This window comes from Daphnia pulicaria, chromosome 1 (assembly GCF_021234035.1).
Source record: "Daphnia pulicaria isolate SC F1-1A chromosome 1, SC_F0-13Bv2, whole genome shotgun sequence".
Taxonomy (NCBI): domain Eukaryota; kingdom Metazoa; phylum Arthropoda; class Branchiopoda; order Diplostraca; family Daphniidae; genus Daphnia; species Daphnia pulicaria.
Window position 1 is genome coordinate 9,176,630 of NC_060913.1, and position 22,752 is coordinate 9,199,381.

The 22,752-nt window shown below is 41.8% G+C and overlaps 2 protein-coding genes and 3 long non-coding RNA genes across 6 annotated transcripts; 3 read left to right on the forward strand and 2 right to left on the reverse strand.

The window, feature by feature from the left end:
- LOC124334307 lies at nt 1-3,120 on the reverse strand. The gene has a single exon (XM_046789045.1). It carries the CDS (start codon nt 3,118-3,120, stop codon nt 1-3), a length of 3,120 nt encoding a protein of 1,039 aa, XP_046645001.1.
- A 4,737-nt stretch (nt 3,121-7,857) lies between these two features.
- Nucleotides 7,858-9,372, reverse strand: LOC124334464. Its single transcript, XM_046789057.1, has one exon. It carries the CDS (start codon nt 9,370-9,372, stop codon nt 7,858-7,860), a length of 1,515 nt encoding a protein of 504 aa, XP_046645013.1.
- A 2,718-nt stretch (nt 9,373-12,090) lies between these two features.
- Nucleotides 12,091-13,018, forward strand: LOC124351057. Its single transcript, XR_006921345.1, has 3 exons — nt 12,091-12,219; nt 12,305-12,405; nt 12,894-13,018. It is a non-coding gene; the product is annotated as an uncharacterized LOC124351057 (long non-coding RNA).
- Nucleotides 13,019-17,941: 4,923 nt separating this feature from the next.
- Nucleotides 17,942-21,034, forward strand: LOC124350280. The gene is made up of 4 exons (XR_006920653.1): nt 17,942-18,171; nt 18,241-19,675; nt 19,750-19,941; nt 20,025-21,034. It is a non-coding gene; the product is annotated as an uncharacterized LOC124350280 (long non-coding RNA).
- Nucleotides 21,035-21,321: 287 nt separating this feature from the next.
- On the forward strand, nt 21,322-22,570 carry LOC124350080. 2 transcript variants are annotated; one of them, XR_006920381.1, is made up of 4 exons: nt 21,322-21,434; nt 21,501-21,640; nt 21,698-21,909; nt 22,287-22,570. It is a non-coding gene; the product is annotated as an uncharacterized LOC124350080 (long non-coding RNA). The 2 variants fall into 2 exon arrangements; XR_006920378.1 differs by having other exon boundaries at nt 21,323-21,434; nt 21,709-21,909.
- Nucleotides 22,571-22,752: the final 182 nt, after the last annotated feature.

A 22,752-nucleotide genomic window follows, 5' to 3' on the forward strand; every position in this document is an offset into this window, starting at 1 on the left:
TTAGTGGAAATCGTAGGGATATTTAATACTACTCAATACGACTAGAAAGTAGCATAATAGCCTTAGGGAGACCAGTGGTAGTAGTATCAGTAGGATGTGTGTTAATGAAGACGTTTTGGAGAAAGGAGAGGAATACAGAAAATAAAAGAAAAAATCTTCGAACGATGTAACTGAATCTGCACTGAATTTGTTTAGCGATCCCCTGGGTTTTAGTGTTGTACAATGTGGGTCATCTAATTGTGTTTTTCTTTCGGTGCCATCGCTATCCATTCTTGCTGCACTAACGTCGAATAGCTTGCCGTTCAGTAAAACATCGACGATGTTGATATCGTTGGCGTAGTATTCTGCGAAATGAAATGGCGTGCGACCAAATTTTTCTTTTCTGTTGGGGTCTGCCCACCTTTTGATCAAGTGTTTTAATGGAAATTCATTCGATGCGATGGCGGCACAATGGAGAGCAGTTATTCCAACGCAGTTATCTAAACTTTCGATCCCATCGTCGCCTTGACTTTGTTTTTGAGCTTCCAAAAGTAAATTGATCATCTCCGTGTTTGAAATTTCCGCTGCCAAATGAAGGGGAGAATGGCCGTCGCTGTCTGTCAGGTTTGGTGTTGCTCCCCTTTTGATCAAATGTCTGGCAGCAACGACATTTGATGAAGGGGTGGCGAAATGAAGGGCAGTTCTCCCACATTCGTCGCATCCGTCGATCTTCACGTTTTCGTGTTTTAAGAGTAAATCTAATAACTCCGTGTCATCTGTGTGTATGGCGGCCGTTTCAAGTGCGTTCCTCCTTGACACATCGCGAATCGTGGGATCGGCATTGTGTTTTTCTAAAATGTGTCGAACCATTCCCGTTTTATTACGAAATGTAATCGCCAAGTTTAGCATGCTGATTTCGTCATTGAAATGATTAAATTTTGTCATTTCGCTGATTCTATCATACAGATTGGTATTTCCTAAATGAATGGGAAGATATAACGGATGCCATTTGCATATGCCTGATGCAAGAGTGCTGATTAAATCCAACGTTACGGGGTTCCCGTCACTTTGATGAGCTAAATTACTCTCGTATTCTATTTCATTGCTTGGTTTTCTAACGAAATTGACGAAGGATTGACTGTTTGAACTTTTGTTTAGGTTTAATTCTTCCATGACTTGATGGATCCAAAGGATTGTTAAAAGTTTCTTGATCGAACCTTTTTCTATCAAGTTTTCAATGCTGAATTTGAGATCCTTTCGCGCTTTGCCTTTAGAGTTGTTGATGACTGCGTCCAAGGAGCGGGATCGTTGCAGGACGATGTAATCCGCTTTCCTATCCAAGGACCACCAGTGTTCTCCGTCCTTTTTGCTAGTCGTCTTGAAAACGACGATGCAACGATTTCTCGTTAAATTCAGCACCGAATGGTTGCTCACTTCGTAAATTTGGATTTGCGTGATTTGAGAACAGGGATCGAGGTCGTCGAAAATGTTGTCACAGGTCTCGAGTTTCGTTGCATTAGATATTTCAACAGACTTGGCAATATTTCTTCTGTCGGCAATATACCGAACCAACGCAGATTCGGATATTTTGCTGCCCTTTCCGGGTTTGAGGTCGGCAAAAGGGACGTAGAACAGTTTCCATTTCCTTTTAGTCACTACTGAAGCGATGACAGCTGCAAAGGGCTGAATGAAATCATGCCATTTGCCGGCATTACTAAAGGCATCGTGTAGATCCCAAATCAAACTGTGCCGGAAGGGGATATGTATTTCAGACTTGGTTAATTTCAGTACGTTGTATTCTTTGATTACTCGGTCGTCTTTTTCTTTGACGCGATCGATAATTTCTTGACGCAATCCGTACGTGTTTTTGTCTGCGTAGGCGATAAAATTTTGCCCAAATTCGTCGCGATCACGTAAATTAACCTTTTTATCGTTGAGAAACAAGTCGATCAATTCCATGTCCTTTGCAAAGAATGCAGCCACGTGAAGTGGAGTCAGACCTTCCTTGTCACGGCAGTTGATGTTGGCGCCCCTCGCCAACAGGTGACTTGCCATTTTGCTGTTTGACACCCTGGCGGCATGATGGAGGGCAGTCACGCCAAATTTGTCGCAATCGTTAATGCCAACTCTTTCCTCTTTCTGAAGTAAGAAATCGACGATCTTGGTGTTCGTGGTGTAGGATGCCGCCACACAAAGTGGCGAACGGCCAATCCGGTCCATCTTTTTTGGATCTGCGCCGTTATCCAACAGATATTCAACGATTTCGGTGTTGGATGCCATAATTGCGTGGTGGAGGGCTGTCGTTCCTGTTGCGTCGCATTGGTCAATGGGAATTTTGTTTAATAATAATTCTATTATTTTATTTTCTCTGTTGAATTTTGCCGCCATGTGAAGTGCGTTCCTTCCTTTTTCGTCGCATTTAGTGGGATCGGCTTTCAATCTTTCTAGGAGATGTTGCACCATTTCAGTTTTATCAAAGAGAATGGCCAGGTTGAGCAGAGTGAAATTGTTGTAGACGCCGTTGATGTTGTACTTTCCGTTTTGCTTTAATCTGTCGAATAATTCAGCGTCTCCCAAATAAGTTGCAACGACAAGCGGATGCCAGTTGGAAACATTCAATAGGAGATTGATAATTTCTGACAAGTCGGCGTTTCTTTCTTCAGCTGACAGAGCGGAATAAGTGAAATCTTCCTTGTATTCGTAACGTATTTTCGTGATTTTTTTCATGATTAAAGGGATGATCGACTCGCAGCGAGACAAGTTCCGTTGGTATTTAACATCTACAATCATGTGAATCCACAATAATGTTAAAAGTTCTCTCATACAACCTTTGCCTTCCAAATTTTCGGCAATAAGTTGAGTTCCTTCGTGCTTTTCCCCTTTAAATTTATTCTTGACTTCATTTTTGTCTCGGGAACGTTGCAGGACGACTGCGTGCTTCGCGGTCTTTTCTAATGACCACCAGAATTCGGATTCTCCGTCATTTTCACTCTCAGTTTTGAAGACCACGAAAATGCTTGAAGGTTCAGTTGAGTCGATTTGATTAAAATGCGTACCATTTTGACGATACGTTTCCACTTGAACAATCTTGGATTCGAGGTCGATTTCTGTCCAAATTGGTACCAATTTCTCACGAAACATTTCTCTGATGCACGAATGACTATCTTCTCCGAGTAAATATCGAAATAGATCAAGTTCAGATATTTCTTGACTGCTGTTCTTTGGATTTTCGGTTGTACAAGATATTAAAAAATTTTTTTGCTCGTTTGAATTGCACACAAACATGTCAAGTAGCGAAATACTGTACATTATGAAGAAAAAAGAATCTTGGGGCAAGATGCGTTTTGTCTGGAGCGCGTTGAAAACCCGCCCGTTTGTTCTGAAATTGTACTGCGTAGTGTGATACCGACTACCCGTTTCCGTTCTATAGCAACAAGTCAAGGGAATCTGAGCTGGGCTGATTCATCAGCTGGGCCACTGTAAACGGGACGTAAATGTTACCCGAAACTTTTTGTATTTATAGAACCAACTTCCTGGAACAGTTTGCCTATTTTTTTTTATAGCATAGTAAAGACACTAAGCGATCGCCGACCGTCCGGTTAAGATAAACCTACTTTGACCATTAACTCTGAAACACCCAAATAGCTTTTATTACGAGACTGAGTGCAGGGACTCAACGGAGGCGCCTTTAAAGCACTCGGTCGTGTGCTGACTAGTCATGGCAACAGCAGCATGACACCAATCTAAGAAAACGTAACCGCTGACTTTGAATTTACTCCTACAGTTCAAATTAAGGATTGTATGGAGCTCCTAATAGACGTTGCCGAGTTGCAAGATCTTCATTTTCCTTCTCTCTTTTCTCGAGATAAGTCGCATTTATTTGCGTGGGCGGAAACAAAAAAAAATAAAAACAGAAAAAAAAAGGTAACAGCTATATGTAGTAACCCACATTTTCTTGTCATGACGCTGAAGGGTGACGAAAATCAACACATTTTCACTGCACTTTCCAGTACAGCTTTCGTGGCCACGTGATAAATGTGTAATACATTTCTATCTGATTTTTTTTTTCAGCCTTTCATCATGGTCCTGTGTTTCCCACCTGACGAAATCATTGCCACCGAGGGTGATCTCGTTGCATTTGAGCGTCGCATTTTCCTCATTTTCCGTTGGATCAAATTATATACCTATTTTCACTTTGCTGTCTGCACTGTCAGTTCTGTGGCCGATCGTCAAGCCGTCGATCGAAATGGAGACAGGTAAAACCCAACAAAAGTGGATTATTTTTGCTTTCAGAGGACTTTTCACTTTTTTATTTAATTACCGACTTGTCATTCTCGCAGATTCACTGTAGGCGTTGATAGGCCTATTTCGCAGCGATGTTACTTAAAAACTCAAATTGTAGAGAAGACCATCAGAACCCTGTGTAAGGAACACGGGTGTCGAGTCAACAACCTGGACGAGGCTGCTGAAGAAAGAGGATTGCGGCTATTAGGACCTGACGTTATTGTTAAAAGGGCTCGGGAATTTCTGACACAACAACTTGTTGATTACAATGTGCTCACCCAAAACTGTGAACATTTTGCTACCAAGTGTCGATATGAGGAAGCCTTTAGTCTCCAAGTCCGTCATTGTTGTCCGCCACGTTGTGTTTATCGTCTTTTTAAGTTGTGTTCAGACTTTTTTCGCGAGTTGTGTTGCTCAAGACGCGGACAGGTGTATGCGAATAATGACGCTATTGAAATAGTCACTCAGACTTGAGACCAATCCTGATCAAATTGAAAAAGCGTAGTCTCTTTAGTTGTTTGAATCCTAAGATGCAAAATAGAAAATTCTGACCTCAAGTTCTTGTCGTCGTTGTTGTTAGTGTAATGTGGCATGAATCCAACGTTTGCTTTGAAATCTTTTTATTGCTCTAAACAATTAAACATTTTCACAGTGGAGTGGGGGACAACAAACTACAGTAGGTTTTAATTCGCCACTTGAGGTGCGGCTGTTCGAAATCGTCTTATTGGTTTTTGATGTGACTTGCCGGGATAGTTTTGTTCCGTGGTTTTATCACAGACTGAGAATAGAAAGACTGCGATCCGCTGTAGTCGTATCGTCGTCGTATACCGCGGTACCTTTTCAGAAGATTTCCCTGTTTCCCTTCTTATAAGATGCTCTGTATAGTTTAATTGGTTTGGCAAATGTGTTGTGTCTAGATTTTTTAATGGAACCTTTTACTTTTGCGATGTAAGAATGGGAAGAAGAGAAACTTTCCAGCCGTTAAAATTTCTCGTGTGAAGATTGCAACATTATACTGAATAGTTCGTATCGTCTGATATTTTACTTATCTTTATTTTACTATTTTCAGATCTCTTCCTATGACGCCTTGGCTTATAAGACGTGCTGATTATCGACTCTGTTGGATCCTTCGTCGACCTACGAAATTCGAGTGCAAGGTAGGCCTAACCATGGAGCGTAACCATACCATTCACTCGGCTTTGGTTTGCGACAAAGGTCTCATTTCTCGTATATTTTGTTTGCAGGTTTTATGGGATATGAAGTTGACTCATCCAGCTGACTTTGAGCATAGCCAGTCCAGTTTGCTCATCTCTTTGGTATCATCTCATCATCTGGACGTAGGTTGCACACGGAATTGACAGGTCTTCGGCGTGAGACACACCGACTCTCAGGTAGGAAAACAATTTGTTTAACGTATTATCAAAAAAGAGTTTGTCATGTTTTATTTGAAGTGATAGCCACTTCCTTAGTTTCATTGCGTTTATTCCCATGCTGTTTTATTCTCAGTGACTGAGAAACTCGTAGAATGACGCGTAATGTTCCTATTTGACCCCGTGGCTGAATGGACGCTTTTAATGTTTCCGATTTGTTGGGAGGTCTGCACTGGATGTTGACATCTTACCAATGGGTCCACAAAAGAGCTCGTTTCCTCGTTTCAATCAAAAGAAATTTGTTCAAAAATGAATTTGAAATGTTTTGCTTTGTTAAGGAGGGAATCTTGATTATGACGATTCGCTTTGTGTTCAATTCAATCGTTCAACTCTACAATTTTAGGTTTTGTGCCAAACCGCTTTTGGGCGACGTTGGGTCTGCACGTACGAAAGTTTAAACAATCGCACCGCGCATCCATTAATCTCGCTTCTGATTTGTGTTGAGCTTGAACTTTTCTCCATTCCGACTGCTTTTACACAACTTTTTGTCGGTGTCAACATAGTTACGCTTGAAATAGGAAAACAATTGGAACCTATTCAAATAGGAACTACGTATTTCAAGGGGTTGGGGGTCTAACTTTTGTTGTTAATTTTCATTCGCCGTATTGTTCATCTTGCATCTTTAGAAAAGCTTGAACGAAAGAGAGGGAAGAGTGACGTACAAGCATCGAGACAAAAGATGGCCCTCCCTTCTGCGATTCACGTAACAGGGGGACTGCGGCAGGGCGTGGTGTGTCCTCGTTCTTATTCACCTACACCTTGACCGATTCTGAGCACAGTCTCAGATTAATTGTTTGTTTTTGAACCCATATCTGGTGAATTTGATAAGCTGTATTAAAATGTTTCATTTCACGTCGTCTATTTTGTTTATTTAGGTTTCTTGGGAACAGGAGTCGACCCACTCAGCTGACTCACACAGAGCACTGCCTGTCCAGTTTTCTCATCTTATTTTTCTGGACGGACTTTGACAGGACTTGGGCGTGAGATACACCAACTCTGAGGTAGGAAGAAAATTTATTTACCGTATTATTTAAAAAAAAAAAAAGTTCGTCATGTTTTATTTGAGGTGAGAGCCACTTCCTTAGTTTAATTGTATGGCTGTTTTTCTTTTTTCGTTCAATGGTTGAGACGGGTAATGTTCCTCTTTGTTCCATGGCTGAACGGACGTTTATTATGTTTAAGATTGGTTAGGAGGTCTAATCTGGACGTTGACATCTTACTAATGGTCCACAAATTGCTCGTTTCCCCGTTTGTAAAACAAAATATCCAATTCGAAATAATTCGCTTTGAAAATGAGGGAATCTTTCATTAATTCAATCGTAGCAAAAACAAAATTCAAAATAGGGAATAAAAGATAAGGTGATGAGGGTTTTGAATTTATGTTCAATTCAATCGTTCAGCTTTGTCTTTAAATTATCAAACGTTGGGCCTTTGTCTGCTGCTTACTCTCTGTGCATTTAATCGTTTAGTAGCATCAAGTTATTTGACCGACAGCATTTGTTTATTCTTGCTCATCTTTCCGTTCTAGAGATAATGAATTGAAATAATCAGCAGCATATGCACACCTTGTCTGCATTTGATTGAACTGCCCTTTTGATTTCAAACTCGCCGTGATATCTCGGTGTGTTTGGGAGATCAGTCTTTCTTTTTAATATTGTGCAGTTAAGGACTCTCGGCGAAATGTTACTAATGAACAAATAGGATATGAATGTATTGATTTTTTCCCCCAATTGATATTACAACATTAAATGAAACTAACAAGCAAAACCATATCGTATATATTGCTAAACTCTACTACGAGATGTCGTCCTCCTTTTTGATATTCCTCCGTGCCGTTTTCTCTCAAACGTGTGTCCGATGGAGCATTAACGAGATTATAATGCTCTTGATTTTGTCCATTGATTCAAATCCGAATTGAATCGTTTCCGAAAGACTTGCTCTTTTTTTTTCTATGCGATAGACGGCCAATGAGACGTTTGAATTTATGGCCACAATATGAAGCGCAGTTGTCGCTGTTGGTTAATGTACCGGTCGTCGACTTTGACGATTGTCGAGCAGTTGGTCAATAATCTTTTGTCTGGAGTCGTATGCTCAAGGAGTTCCGCAACTCAAATCCGTAAGTTAAAAAAAAAAAATGTTTAAATTGGGGAAAAAAAGAAAAGTGTTAAGAAAGATTAAAGTCTTTTGTAAGGTAGGAATCTATTCCAAATGGGTAAAGTTTTGGCAGGTCTAGGTAATAGATAAGTAGCATTAATAGCACCAGTAGTATTAGTAGCATTATTAGGATTTTTTTGAATGAAGACAGAACGGCGACTGGCTTGTCGTTTAGTAAAACATTGACGATGTTGATGTCCTTGGCAAAGAAGGCAGCCAGATGAAGTGGAGTGCGACCAAATTTGTCAGGGCAATTAACGTCTGCTCCTCTTTCAAAAAGTTGACGAGCGGTTGTGACGTTGGACGCCATGGCGGCATGATGGAGGGCGGTAACGCCAAATTTGTCGCAATCGTTAATGCCAACTCTTTCCTCTTTCTGAAGTAAGAAATCGACGATCTTGGTGTCACTGGCGTAGGATGCCGCCACACAAAGTGGCGAACGGCCAATCCGGTCCATCTTTGTGGGATCAGCGCCGTTATCCAACAGACATTTAACGATATCGGTGTTGGATGTCATGATTGCGTGGTGGAGGGCTGTCGTTCCTGTTGCGTCGCATTGGTCAATGGGAATTTTGTCTAATAATAATTCTATTATTTTCTTTTCTCTGTTGAATTTTGCCGCCATGTGAAGTGCGTTCCTTCCCTTTTCGTCGCATCTAGTGGGGTCGACTTTCATTTTCCCCAGGAGATGTTGCACCATTTCAGTTTTTGAAAAGAGAATGGCCAGGTTGAGCAGAGTGAAGTTGTTGTAGAGGCCGTTGATGTTGTACTGTCCGTCTTGCTGGACTCTGTCGAGTAATTCAGCGTCTCCCAGATAAGTTGCAACGACAAGCGGATGCCAATTGGAAACATTTAAAAGGAAATTGATTATGTCTGACAAGTCGGGGTTTCTCTCTTCAGTGGGCAGAGCGGAATAGGTGAAATCTGTCTCGTATTCGTAACCGATTTTCGTGATTTTTATCACGACTAGCGGCATGATCGACTCGCAGCGAGACAAGTTCCATTGGTATTTGGCATCTACAATCATGTGAATCCACAATAATGTTAGCAGTTCTCTCAGACAACCTTTGCCTTTCAATTTTTCGGCAATGAGTTGAGTTCCTTCGCGCGTTTCCCCTTTGAATTTATTCTTGACTTCATCTTTGTGGCGGGATCGTTGCAGAATGACTGCGTGTCTCGCGGTCTTTTCTAGTGACCACCAGAATTCGGATTCTCCGTCTTTTTCACTAGCAGTTTTGAAGACCACGAAAATGTCTACGCAAGGTTTAGTTGAGTCGATTTGATTAATATTCGTACCCCTTTGACGATGCGTTTCCACTTGAACAATCTTGGATTCGAGGTCGATTTCTGTCAGAATTTCTCTGATGCACGAATGACTATCTTCTCCGAGTAAATATCGAAATAGATCAAGTTCAGATATTTCTTGACTGCTGTTCTTTGGATTTTCGGATGTACAAGATATTAAGAAAATGTTTTGCTCGTTTGAATTGCACACAAACATGTCAAGTAGCGAAATACTGTACATTATGAAGAGAAATGAATATGAATTTATTGGGCCAGATGCGTTTTGTCTGGAGCGTGATGAAAAACTGACCGTTTGTCTGAACTTGCACTGCGTAGTGATACCTGTTTCCGTTCTCTAGCAACAAGGGAGTGATAGCGTCTTTGGCTCGTCTGGGCCAAATGAAAACGAGACGTAGATGTTACCTGGAGCTTTTTATAGAACCAACTGTCCGGAACGGTTTTTCCTCCACGGAATGGAGGACCGGCCGTCCCGATGAGATATAAACACGGTTGACCATTAAATCTGAAAACACTCAAATAGCTTTTATTACTTGGCTAAGAGCAGGGAGTGAACGGAGTCGTTTCAAGTAGCGAAAAAGATCGTATATTTGAAAAAGAAATGCTTATTTTGTCTGGAACTTTGTGTAGAAATCGACCGTTTGATGTGAAATTGCACCAACTAACACACCTGTTTCCCTCCTTTAGTAACGGAGACGGTGGTGACAACTTTGGCTCGTCTGGTTGCGTTGCACGACAATAAGACGCTTGACCTGAGGCTATTTTTTCGACTACGTATCTGCGAGAATTGCCCTTTTTTAGAAATAAAGGAAGGGCACGCTTGTCTCTTGTCGTTTCACTTGAGATAAAATCTTGGACGACGAATTATATTTCAAACCAAATAGGGCTTTTACGATGGGGCTAAGTGCAGAGCTTGAACAGAGTTGTCCTTGCAGCATTCCGCCGTGTGTCAATCATGATGACTCCAATCTAATAAGAAAGCCTAACAGCCGCTTCGATTTCACTCCTACGGATCCTATTAAGAATTGTAGGGTCTCATAATGAACGTTGCAGAACCCCTTCCTCATTCTTCCGTTCCTCCTGATCATCAGTACCAACAGGTATATGTAGTAACCCACATTGTCTTGTCATGACGTTGAAAAGTTGACGAAAAGACGATGACCAATTCATTTGATTGCCATTTCCAGCCCAGTTCGCGGTCGTACGTCTTGAACATGTATTAACTTATAAATATTTAATTGACATTTTTCTCTGACATTTTTTTTCCAGCATTTCATTATGGTCCTGTGTTATCCTCCTGACGAAATCATGGACACCGCGGGTGATCTCATTGCATTTCAGCATTGTCGGTTGAAAATGTTTTACCTATTTTCACTTTGCCGTCTGCACTGTTCATTCTGAAGCCGATCGTCTAGCCATTGCCCAACGAAATGGAGACAGGTAAAACAAAATAAAACTCGAAAGTGGAATATCTGCTTTTAGAGGACCTTTCACCGTTATTATATTGCCATCTTGTCGTTCGTCTCGCAGATTCACCGTAGGCGTTGATTCTCCGTGGATTGATATCTGGTGTCAGTGTCTCTCAACTCGAATCGTGGAGAAGACCATCAGAAATCTGTGTGACAAACACGGGTGTCGAGTCAACAACCTGGAAGAGGCTGCTAGCCAAAAAGGATTGCGGCCATTCCCACCTGGCGTGATTGTTGAAAGGGCTCGGAAATTTCTCAGGGCAAATTGTTTGATAGTTTATAATTGCTAGAACACAATTGTGAACATTTTGCTACCAAGTGTCGGTATGGGCAACCCTTTAGTCTCCAAGTTAATGATTGTTGTCCGGCACCGTTCACATTTGTTTTGACGTGGATTTCAGCCATTCGTCATGTCTGCTACTCACCAAGACTCCCAGAAGTTTACATACTGGACAGAACGATTGATGAAGTCAGACAGAATGAAGACATATCTGATGTAGTATCAAGATAATCGAGAGTAGTAGGTTTTATTACCGTAAGAATCCTAAGATGCAAAATGGAAACATTAATGAATCCTTGTGTTTCGATTGATGCTGAATTGTTGGATTGGCGGTTCTTGTTCATTTTAACTATTAAAGCTGACGAAATTGTGTTAGAGAGCAAACAATATCGTCAGAGGTTGTTATTGTCTAGTTCGAAAAAAAAAAAAAATAAATAAATTTTGACTTTTTACCCTGAACTTATATAGAACTTTTTGTTATAATTTCAACTCGTCCAACCCAAAGTCTAGAAATGTTCTTCAAAGGATCACAAGTCATAACCTGCATTCATACTGCATTCAAAAATGTGTTTTGCTTTCTAATAATAAATTTTTACTACTCTAAAGTATTATTAGTTAAGTCCGCTAATGCTGCAACAGAATGAACTGGATGATGTACCTTATTACTCTGTCCTATGTGACAATATTGTGGACTGAATTTAAAATAGTTTCCCACCTCCTGGTAGTGATAATTTGAAGACTCTTACGACTACTTTCGACTTACGACTTAGACTTAGACTTACGACTTGTAAGTTGGAAAAATTCTGATTTCAGTTGATGAGATAAACCATTTACCTTTGCTTATTTTCTTTTGTTTCGTCACAGGCTAGATGGAGAACACGTTTGTGGACCACAGTGGAAACAACAGGCAATCTGTTCTTATGCTCAATTTAAAATCGGTTATCAATAGTAAATATGGTTGTTAATTTGTCTGCACCAGTTCTTGACAGTGATTGATACTGCAACAGATTGAACTAGATGATGTACCTGTGTGACAATATCGGGGACTGAAGTAGTTTCCCACCTCCTGGAAGTGAGAACTTGAAGATCCTTCATCAACAGCAATAAAGCAACCACAAGTAAATTTTCTCACTTTGTTATAAATGTTTTAATCACACAAATTTTTTTTTTAAGATTCCTGTAATATTTTAGTGTACTGTTTTCACATGGATTGGGATGAGTATTGCAAAAGATACCAACAGGAATCCAATGAAAAGGACAACAGCTTTGTTACTAAGAGCTGCAGCCACCTCAAACATTTGGCAAAAGCCTTATTCTAAAAGTAAGACATGTTGATAGATTTTTTATCGTTTTATCTAAACATTGACTCTGTGTTTCTCTTTTTACATTTTCCTTGAAATAATCAGTTTCATCCAACTGCAAGAAGGGACCATTGAGCCTTTCGACAAATTCAAATAGAGCGCAGCCACCCAATATCGTTCAGGTGGAATCGCAACTTTTGACAGAGGTGCTGGACACGCAGTTAATTGACGACTTTAGAAAATGGGTAAATATATTATTCAGTCTATTCGCTTTTTAAATTTCACGTCTGTGTTGCGTCGAATTACAGTTCTAGCCGAGCATTCATTACCGTATTGTAAATATCGCCAGATAGTTTATTTGATTCATTTTCAAAGTAAAAGAGCCAAACATTTGAGATAGTGCAGCCTTTCGATTGAAAACGGAATTCCAGAATTAAAGAGAACAGATTTTGACTAACCATTTTCTGTTAACGCCAATAAAGCAGCCACAGTTAAATGTTTTAAATTTGTTAAAGAAACGTTTTTAATCACGCCGTTGAAGAAGGTTTGTTTAAAAAAAATCCCTTAAATTCGTAAATTGTGTACGACAAATTGATATTGATTTACAAGATTTTTATCTAAACCTCGACTCTCTTTTTGGGTGAATCGTCTGAAACTTTCATGTGACACCTTTTGATTACTCTTTCAAAATCAGTTTCATCCGACTGCAATAGATAAGGAGGGACCGTTCAGCCTTGCGACAACTTCAAGCAAACAGAGCGTATACTATCAAATGTCGTCCTGGCGGAGTAGGAACTTCCGACTCGGTTGGACGTGGAGTCCATATTCCATGTTACATTTTGAAATTCTTTTATTTTTGCCAGGTACATTTTCTTCAAGGACGACTTTTTGGTCCAAGTGAATGGCGACTCAGTGACAGGTGTCGTGCCGGGATCCTTTTCATCTGACGATATTAGATGTTCCGGCGGTTCCACTAATTCGTTCATGAGCCAAATGGAAGAAGCAGAGGGCAGTGGTGGTGGTGGTGAGAGTCGAGAAAGAGCCTGCGATTCCCTCATCCTGTGCATCGTCACTACTCTAAACCAAGGCCTGCGTAACGGTGGAGGCATCGGTGACATTCTGCGCGCACCATCCAGCAGGGTAAAGATGTCCTTCCGACTTTTCCGTTATTTAAAAAAAAATAATTATTGAATAAATTCTGATTGAATGCGACGGACGATTTTGGCTTTGGATTCATCACCCCTACATCTTTTAAATAGAAAATGAAATCGCTTCCGATTATTCTCTTCACTCTGGCTGTCGCTGTGGTAAGTATGTTTATGTGTGACAGTTCCCCTTTACTTTAAAACCTTTATTTATTTATTTCACGTGCACAAAATTATAGGCGTCATGGAAACTCTGACCAGTTGCGACGACAACGGCCAACGTCAACACTGGTGTTGCCCAAACGTTCAGTCTAGCCCCTTCCACTGCGACAACGGGAATTATTACAGGAGTTGCCAAAGAGACACCATGACTGTGCACTAGTAGGAAAGAGACTTGGCTACGGTTGCGTCTATCAAGTAAGCAATGCGTTGATTTATATCGATGGCATTTGATTGAAAACAAAGCCCATTCATACTGTGCACTTGTTATTTATTTTTGTAGTTTAGTATTTGGCAAAATGATTACATAACTTATTGTTTGACTTAATCAGGTTACCGACAGAAACACGCATTGATTGTCCGGGGCAACAACTAACTTAATTGCTAAATTATGATGTGTTGGCGAATCACTGCTGTGACGGTATGGATTAACCTATAATGAAATTTTTAGTATAAAGTGTTGTGCATTTGTTATTTAGTGCATATTTATCTAGTATTTATTGTGAATGCTGACTGTCCAACGCTGCTGGGGGATTTTAATTTGGCTTCTTCGCAGGGTTTTCCAATCTATATACCAGTACCAGGGATGGATCTGAAATGAAAGTAAATGACATCATAGTTATTCTAATCTCTTGTGCTCTGCACGCCCAAGTTTAAATTTCTTATTTCCTATTACCTCAATGGCGCCTTTCAAAGGATCAGACATATCTTCACTATGCACCTGGATATGTTGCTGTGCGTTATGTAGCAGATTTGGTCCTTTGTAGTCCAAGGAGTTGACATTGTCACGTGGTGCAGCTCGTCGATGACAAAATTGGCCGCCCAATGAAGTGGAGTGAGTCCATTTCCATCAGCGGGGTTCGCTCCCTTTGATAGCAGGAAGAAGCGGGCAGCATCAACATTGGACTCCTTCAATGCCACATGGAGCGCAGTCATTCCGGCGTTGTCCCTCTCGTCAATCTTGGGTTTGTTTTCATATGACAGAAGTAATTCGAGAATAGCCGAGTCTTGACTGACTGCCGCTGCTGCCAGATGAACTGGAGTGTCGCCATTCTCGTCGCGTATGGCTGGATTGGCTCCGTTTTCCAGCAAGTAGTCAACATTATCCACCCTGTATCCTTTTACTGCATAATGAAGAGCAGTTTGGCCATTTTTGTCACGTCTATTGATGTCGACTTGTTCTTTTTCCAGGATCAGGTCGAGAACGTCAGTCGTGTCTGCACAATAGGCCGCCACATGAAGCGGAGTGGCTCCATTTCGGTCAGCAACATTTGGATTGGCTCCTTTTGACAACAGGAAGTCAACGACAGTCACGTTGGATGTTGCCATTGCCCAATGAAGGAGAGTGTATCCAGATTGTCCACCGTCATTGATGTCAACATCTTCGTATTCCAGAAGTAAGTCGAGAATTTTGAAATCCTTATTTTGTGTCGCTGCCACTTGAAAGGGAGTGAGGCCATCGTAGTTGCGTTTGGTGGGATCGGCTCCTATTTCCAGCAAACGTCTAACCGCATTCACGTTGTTGGCGCCTATTGCAACTAAAAGAGGAGTGTCTCCATTTTCATCGCAGCTGTTGATGGCGAATTTTCCTTCTTTCAGGATTTCATCAACTTCCAGTGAATTCTTTGCCCTCTTTATTCGATGGCGACCTAATTCTGGAAAACGAAATTTACCACACATTGCATATATTTCCCAAATGTCTTTGCCGAAAGCCTTGATAACATAGCGGGATATCTTACGTATTTTGTCAGCCCAACTTTGGGGTTTTTCTTTCAGACTGTTGATTCTATTCAATCGAGCAGCAATTTCCGCTCCCAGTAAGTTCTCGTTTCTGTAGGCGCAACAGAAAAGTTTTTCGTCTTTTCTGTACCGGTACAAGTCATCGTCCTTCATTTTCCATAATATCCAGTCGATAATTCTCAGATCTTTAGCCTTTAGGGCAGCCACGTGAAATGGAGTGAGGCCTTTATTGCTTCGAAAATGGACATCTGCACCCCAGTCGATCAAATGCTCGGCCATGATTTCATTGGATGCCAAGGCGGCGTAATGAAGTGCAGTTGCTCCATTTTCACTTTTGTCGTCGTCAACGTGGCGTTGTTTGGCCTTTTGAGCTTGAAGGATTAAATCGATGATCTCTGTTCTCTTTCCTAAAGAAGCTGCTACATGAAGAGGAGAATAACCCCATTTGTCGCCAATGTTGGGATTGGCTCCTTTTTCTAATAATTTTCGAACAGCGATGGCGTTGGAGACAGAAGCGGCCCAATGGAGAGCCGTTACTCCGTTTTTGTCTACATCGTCAACTTTGAATTTGTTATGAGCCAGGATCAAATCGAAGATCTCTGCTCTCCATCTGTTCGAAATCGTCATATGAAGTGCATTCATCCCGAATATGCTGTCGCGTATTGTTGGGTCGGCATTGATTGGATCGTTTAAAAGATCTATGGCCATTTGGTATTCACGCAACAGAATCGCAGCGTGAAGCGAAGTAAATCCCCCGTGGAGGGCATTGATGTCGTACTTGCCACTTTGAATCCCATCAACCAGATCGGTCTTCTCCAAATGAACGAGAAGGAATGAAGTGGAAAACTCATTTACCGGTATGTCGTTTATCAAATGAATTTCTTGCCAACGTTTGACGTTTGGCTTGCGTAGACCATCGGGAGGAAGGTACCAATTTTTGTATTCGTATCCTATTTCAGTCACTTGTTTGCTGATGAAAGAGACCAAGGACTGACAGTTGGATCCCGCGACATCGTAGCGTTGCCTGATTACTGTCAAAAGTATTGCAAACAAATCGTGGATTGGACCTTTTCCTACGAAACTTTCAACCACGGGTTTCACTTGCTTTCGCGGTTTGCCGTACAACTTGTCCTTGACGTCGTCCTTGTTGCGCGATCGTTGCAAGATGATGTATTCCAAGTTTTTTTCTAATGACCACCAATAGTGGTCTCCGTCTGATTCACTTGTCGTTCTGAAGACGTTGAAAACGTGAAATGCTTTGGTTGTATCTGTCGCTGAGCCCATGCTGCTTTGGTGGATTTCGACCTCCGTGATCTTCGACGCTTTGTCGATGTCTTTTAAAACGTCCAGCATTTCAGCTTCACTTGCGTCGAGTTGTTCCGTTGTTTTTTCGTCGTGTAGAAATCGAAAGAGCGCAGATGGCGATATTTGGAATTTCTCTTTAGGTTTCGTGCCAGCAAAAGGCACGTAGCTCAACTTTTGATTGTAATTCCAACCACTAAGCCAAGGGACAAGAACGAGAACGACAAGAACGATAAGAATTGGCAAAAGAATTGCCGAAAGATAAAACAATGTATGCAAGACTAATTCGCCTAAACGAAGGCCCCTCCGCATCATTAACAGCTCAACAAAATGTTCTTTAAAGGCCAACACTTTGAGCGCCAATTTGTTTTTGAATGCGCCGACGTTTCGAGTTATCATCTTCTTTTTTTGGGGTTGCTGGCTCGACTTTGCACTAGACAGATCACACCCCCCAGCGCTGCGTCACCGTCGTCTCGACACTTTGCAGTAAGGCACAGTTTTAGTTTTTGAGAACTGGTGCAATATATAACCGGCCTTCAGTGGCGTATCAAACAATGGTTAGTTTCGTGTCCGGTGATGAGGAACTCGTGTATGTGCTGATATTCTGATGTCAGTCACGACAGTCAGGAAACTCAGTTGTCCCCAGGATTGGGTAAAAGTCTTTTATAGTTTTACTGATAATCCTAATGTGACACACACTCGAACCATGGGTATAGAGAGAACACACACATTTCGCAGGATGTTATTCCGAACGTGATGATTTTATTTTATTGATTAAGACAGAGGTGCACTGCTGACCAACAACAACCGGTTGTTGAAAGTTGACACTGAGAAATGATGATGATGATGAGAGGATAGGTACGTCTCCCATGGATCCGGGGATGACACTGAGAAATCAGCAAATCTGCAACTGCAAGTCACTCTTTATTTTCGTCTGCTGTTATCACGGTGCGTTGCAGCTGGTTGCAGTTAATTCTTTTTTTCATTTAGATTTAAAAAGTAGTAGAGATTTAACTTAAATATTGTTTTTAATTGAATCCTTTTAAATCATAGAAAACAGGCAAATAAATAAAAATTTATCTAAAAATCAAATAAATATGGCATGCATTCTTCTACGGTATCTTCATACAGCCTCAAGCAATACGAAAAAAAAATGGCTGTGACACAAAGCGACAGTGTGACTTGTCTATTTACATATCTCGAAATCTCAAAGAGGCAAACTGTTGATCTGTCGTCCAGGTAATGTTTGAATAATTTAGATTCTGGTACAGTTTTTTCATTGAAGCAATTATTTTCTTCCAGAGAGGTCAACAAAACTTGGTGGTCATGTCTGATCTACGATTGATTGTATTGTATATGTTTTGAATTTGAATGGTTCTTGGAAGTTTTGCCAGATCCCAGTCAGTGTTTTAGTGTTTTTCTTGAATATCATGCAGATGAGTGATGACTAAATAATGAGATTTGGCCATATTTTTTTTTACAGGGTATCTGCTTTGAAGATGGCCAACGTCAAATTTCTTTTCATTAATCCAATGAACAATACTGGTGGGTTTTCGAATGGATGTGGTAACAGTTTACTTTTGCTTATTTGACTTTATTGGCCTTTGATTTTAATATGGGCATCTTATTTTCTAGACGTACAGCATGCGACCGTTCATCCCTGGCAGGAGGATCAGGTGGATCGGGTCCAGAAGCCGGAAGCCCATCATACGCTGGTTGAGAGTGACGAGTTGGTGGCGGCCAAGACGATTCTGTCGACTTAGTAGCTGCCGCAGTTGTTGCGGCCCATCAAACGAGACGTCCAGCGGGTGAACCATCGACGATGGCCGATATCGACGAGAAAGTGAATTGATCGGATCCAGCATTCCGGCTGCCCACTGGCCATACTCGGCCAGCCAGTCCGTGACCCAGCGTTGGTTGAGGGGTGAGCTGTCCAACTTCCAGTATCTGATGCACCTCAACACGCTGGCCGGCCGCTCCTACAACGATGTGATGCAGTACCCGGTGTTCCCCTGGGTCCTGGCCGATTACGATTCGCCCGAGCTGGACCTCTGGCAGCCGTCCACCTTCCGCGACCTGTCCAAGCCGATGGGAGCCCAGACATCAGACCGGCTGCAGCAGTTCCGCAAGCGCTACAAGGAGTGGGACGACCCGCACAACGAGACGGTCCCTTGCCACTACGGCACCCACTACTCGTCGGCCATGATCGTCTGCTCCTACCTGGTCCGGCTGGAGCCCTTCACCCAGCAGTTCCTCCAGCTGCAGGGTGGACACTTTGACTTGGCCGACCGGCTGTCCACTCGATCAGGGAAGCCTGGTGGTCGGCTGCCCAGCTCAACATGGCCGACGTCAAGGAGCTGATCCCCGAATTCTTTTACCTGCCCGACTTTTTGGTCAACGCCAACCGGTTCGACCTGGGCTGCAAGCAGAGCGGCGTGGCCCTGGACGACGTCGTCCTGCCGCCCTGGGCCAAGAACGACCCGCGCGAGTTCATCCGGGCCGCCCTAGAGAGCGACTACGTCTCTCAGTACCTGCATCACGAATGGATCGACCTAATCTTTGGCTACAAGTTCGGCAAGGGACGGCCATCGTCGAGTCCGTCAACCTCTTCCACCCGCTCTTCTACCAGGGCAACGTGGACATTGACAGCATCGAAGATCCGCTCAAGAAGAACGCCGTCATCGGATTCATCAACAATTTCGGCCAGACGCCCAAGCAGCTCTTCAAGAAGCCACACCCTCCAGCAAGAAGGTGGGCGGGGCCGGCAGTCGCATCAGCGGACTGGAAATGGCTTTGCCTCTAGCCGGACAGGCTGCCATGCAGATCCTGCCTCTGCTGCCGTCTTTGGCTTCCGGCTTCCATTCGGCGGCCCTTGGCTCCACCTGTGGTCCATCAACGGCGACCCGCTGGCCAGCGGGTTTTCTCCATCTGTTTCTCCATCTTCCGGTTGCAGGTTTCAAGTGGCAGAGGCAATTGATTTTCCGGACGAAATTGAAGTTGATTGACGGCCTACGATCGCCAAGACAACACACAGCGAACCTGCGTCCTTGACATCTCTGGCCATTTCCAAGTAAAACATTTTAAAATTAAAACAAAATCATTTCAAAGAAATTTCCTAATTTTGTTTGTTTCTTTAAAAAAAAGGGACAATCGAACTGTATTGGTGGGCGACGCCCGCATCCATTCGTGGAGCGTGACCGACGTGACGGGCCGCTCGGTGGCCGACCATTGGCTCCGCGACGACACGGTCGAAACGTGCACCAAGTGTCGCGTGAAATTCTCGTTGACTGAGCGCCGACATCACTGCCGCAACTGCGGACACGTCTTCTGCTCCCGGTAAATTCAATTTCAAATGAAATGGAAATTTGCGGATTGAAATAGAAATTCATTTTTAAAATTTTATTTTTGGGTTTACACAGTTGCAGTCGCTACGAGTCTGAAATTATGCAATTGAGGATCCGCCGGCCGGTGCGGGTGTGTCAGGAGTGCTACGCTTCTTTAAAAATGTCCAGCGATGGAACTTCTTAATTTTCGACTGTCAAAAGACGAAGAGATGTTTGACTTAACAAAAAAGAAAATGGGCTAATCTGTCAGAGAGTAGTGAATCAATGTCCAGTTATGTAACGACACCCGCCCTTTGGCCCAATGGATCAGGGGGCGGGGCAATTTATATCACAGGCTGATATCAGGTGTGTAGTGATGATTTCTAAAAATTAGGGTTTTTCAAAAACGACAGTCGTGTTTTAGCAGATGATGTTTATACAATCGATATTCCAATCGGCCCCTTTTATTACCCTCCGGTTTGCACACAATCAAATGCATTTTCCTTTATTCTTTTAAATCTGATTATTATTTGAGAGAGAATTTGACTATTGGGGCAGAGTAGATTGACTGTGTACTTGTGTAGCTTCCCCCCTCAGACGAGAAAGAAAAGAAATGAAAAACAAGAAAATTTCTTATTTATGATTTCAAGTAGCGAAATCCAATGTTTCTGTACACACATTTGACTCCTCCCACTCTTTGGCTTTTGCAACCCCATTCGACGACGATAAAGAACCGTGCCGTTTCTTTCTTTTTCGTGTTTCGATTCTGTTTGATTTCGTGTTTCCTTTCCCGTCAACTAAGAAAAAAGAAAAACATCTCCTGCCTTTTTGCGACGCCCCACAGTCCATCACACACACAAGAAATGAAAAGAAAAATTATAAAAAAAATATTTGACCGTGTGCGCGTAGTGAGTATTTGTGTGCATGTAGACCCCACCCACCCAGCCCAGCAGAAAAAAAAAGGAAAAAACAAAAGTTGTTGGCATTATACATGTTGTTTGTATAATAACATTGTCGTCACCTCGTCAGTGTCAAATTGAAAAAAAAAAACTGTTTGATCGGGAAATCTCAATCCCTTTGAGGGAGAACAAAAACAAAAAAAGAATAAAAATAAATATGAACAGTGGACTTATGTAATACAAGGCAAAGATGTTATAACATGATTGGTTTTCACATTCTCTCTTTTTATTGCTAGAAACAAGAAGTATGAGCTTGAACGCATTTTTTTAATTAAATCATTTAGTATCAGAGTTGCTTTCAATTGATTTTGGAAACAATCAACGAGACTATACAATTCAAGTTTGAATCACGGCATTCTCCCGCCCAGAAGAGATCCATATTTCTACCGCTAGGTGACAGTAGCTGCTGTCTGCGAGGCCTACCAAATAGCAAAAAGTGCTTTATGATAGAATCACCATTTTGTTCCAAAACGCCAAGTGAAAAGGTATTCCAAATTCGTTACGGAATTGCGGTGTCGATCTACATTTTCAGCATTGAAATTGAATGGTAAATTCTAGTTTGGATTTCTCAAATGTAATTAATCATCCTAGACGTTGCTGTGTGAATTTACAGGCAATCTGGCATATAATTTCCGCTTGGCCAAATAATCGATCACGTGGACTGGAACTGCTTTCCATTTTGCCGAAATGTCATCGGTTGTTAGCTGTACCTGTTCGGATGGACGTCTCATCTCACGCAGAAACACTACAGAGGTAGTAGAGTAATTTTGTTGATCAATTTCCCTGCAATGATGCTATAAATTTTATTAGTTGGTGCTCAGGTTGGAGATCCCGTTGCCTAACTGTTGCAGAATGTGAGAGCTCAACAAAGTCTGAGCTCCATGGCCGGCATCATTACAGTGATTTTGTTGGAGCCAGCTGGTGAAAGGTGTGATTGAGTCAAGTTGAGCTGCAGCTGCTGCATGCAGTTTATCCAGCTGGTGTTATCCTGAAGTGTCATCGCAGGAAGACTTTTTGAAATGGTAAGTTGATTGAATTTATTGGTTGTAATTTGGGAAGTCTTTTTTTTGTGAAATTCAACTGACAAGTGAACTCTGATCTGATGTAGACAACAACAAGTGGTGCTATTTCTTGCTTCCAAATTATAGTTTCCGTGAAAGATATCAGATAGAGATCAGCTTCCTTTGAGTTAACAATTTTCTTCTGATCTAAGTAAAACAAAAATTTCCACTGTATTACCAACGTTTTCTAACACTAAAGAATTAGATGTACAGAAGTTTCTTTTCATGGCATTTAATGATTTAATCTTCATTTAAAATTCATTTGCCAATGGAATCTTGGAAAATGTCTGATGTCATTTGTTTTACACGATTTCTTTTGCATTCCTTTTTCCCCATAGGACTTGGTGATACTTAAACTATGCCTGTGCTGTTCAATGTGCAGTGGTTTTGCAGCCTGTTTCCAGTTGAGAGATGTGCTGAGATGCTGATACAGGATTGAAGAAAAAGATCTGATGTAGCTGTGCTGGTGTTCTCCTGAAATTGCTGTGCCACAGGAGTTGGAGATTGTGTGTTTGGTTCCACATAGAAGTTAATGTAAAGAGTTTGGAGATGATTAGCCACTTCTGCCAATAACTTTTGTAAAACTTCAAAGTTGTAAGAAATATACAAGTCAAGTGCGAAACATGATTTTATTATAAGTTATAAGACTAAGACACAGCAAACAAAAAACTTTAAAAGGAATTGCTTTATTGTCCCACCTCCACCCACAATTCCACCACATTTTACAATCAAATACATACATACATACATACATACACTTAAGTTAACCCATTGGCTGCCACGCCATACAACCCGTAGGTTGTT

What these genes read in the sequence shown, in the direction of transcription:
- LOC124334307 (XM_046789045.1), bottom strand. Translation starts at nt 3,120, where the DNA reads ATGTTTCGTGAGAAATTGGTACCAATTTGGACAGAAATCGACCTCGAA.
- LOC124334464 (XM_046789057.1), bottom strand. Translation starts at nt 9,372, where the DNA reads ATGTACAGTATTTCGCTACTTGACATGTTTGTGTGCAATTCAAACGAG.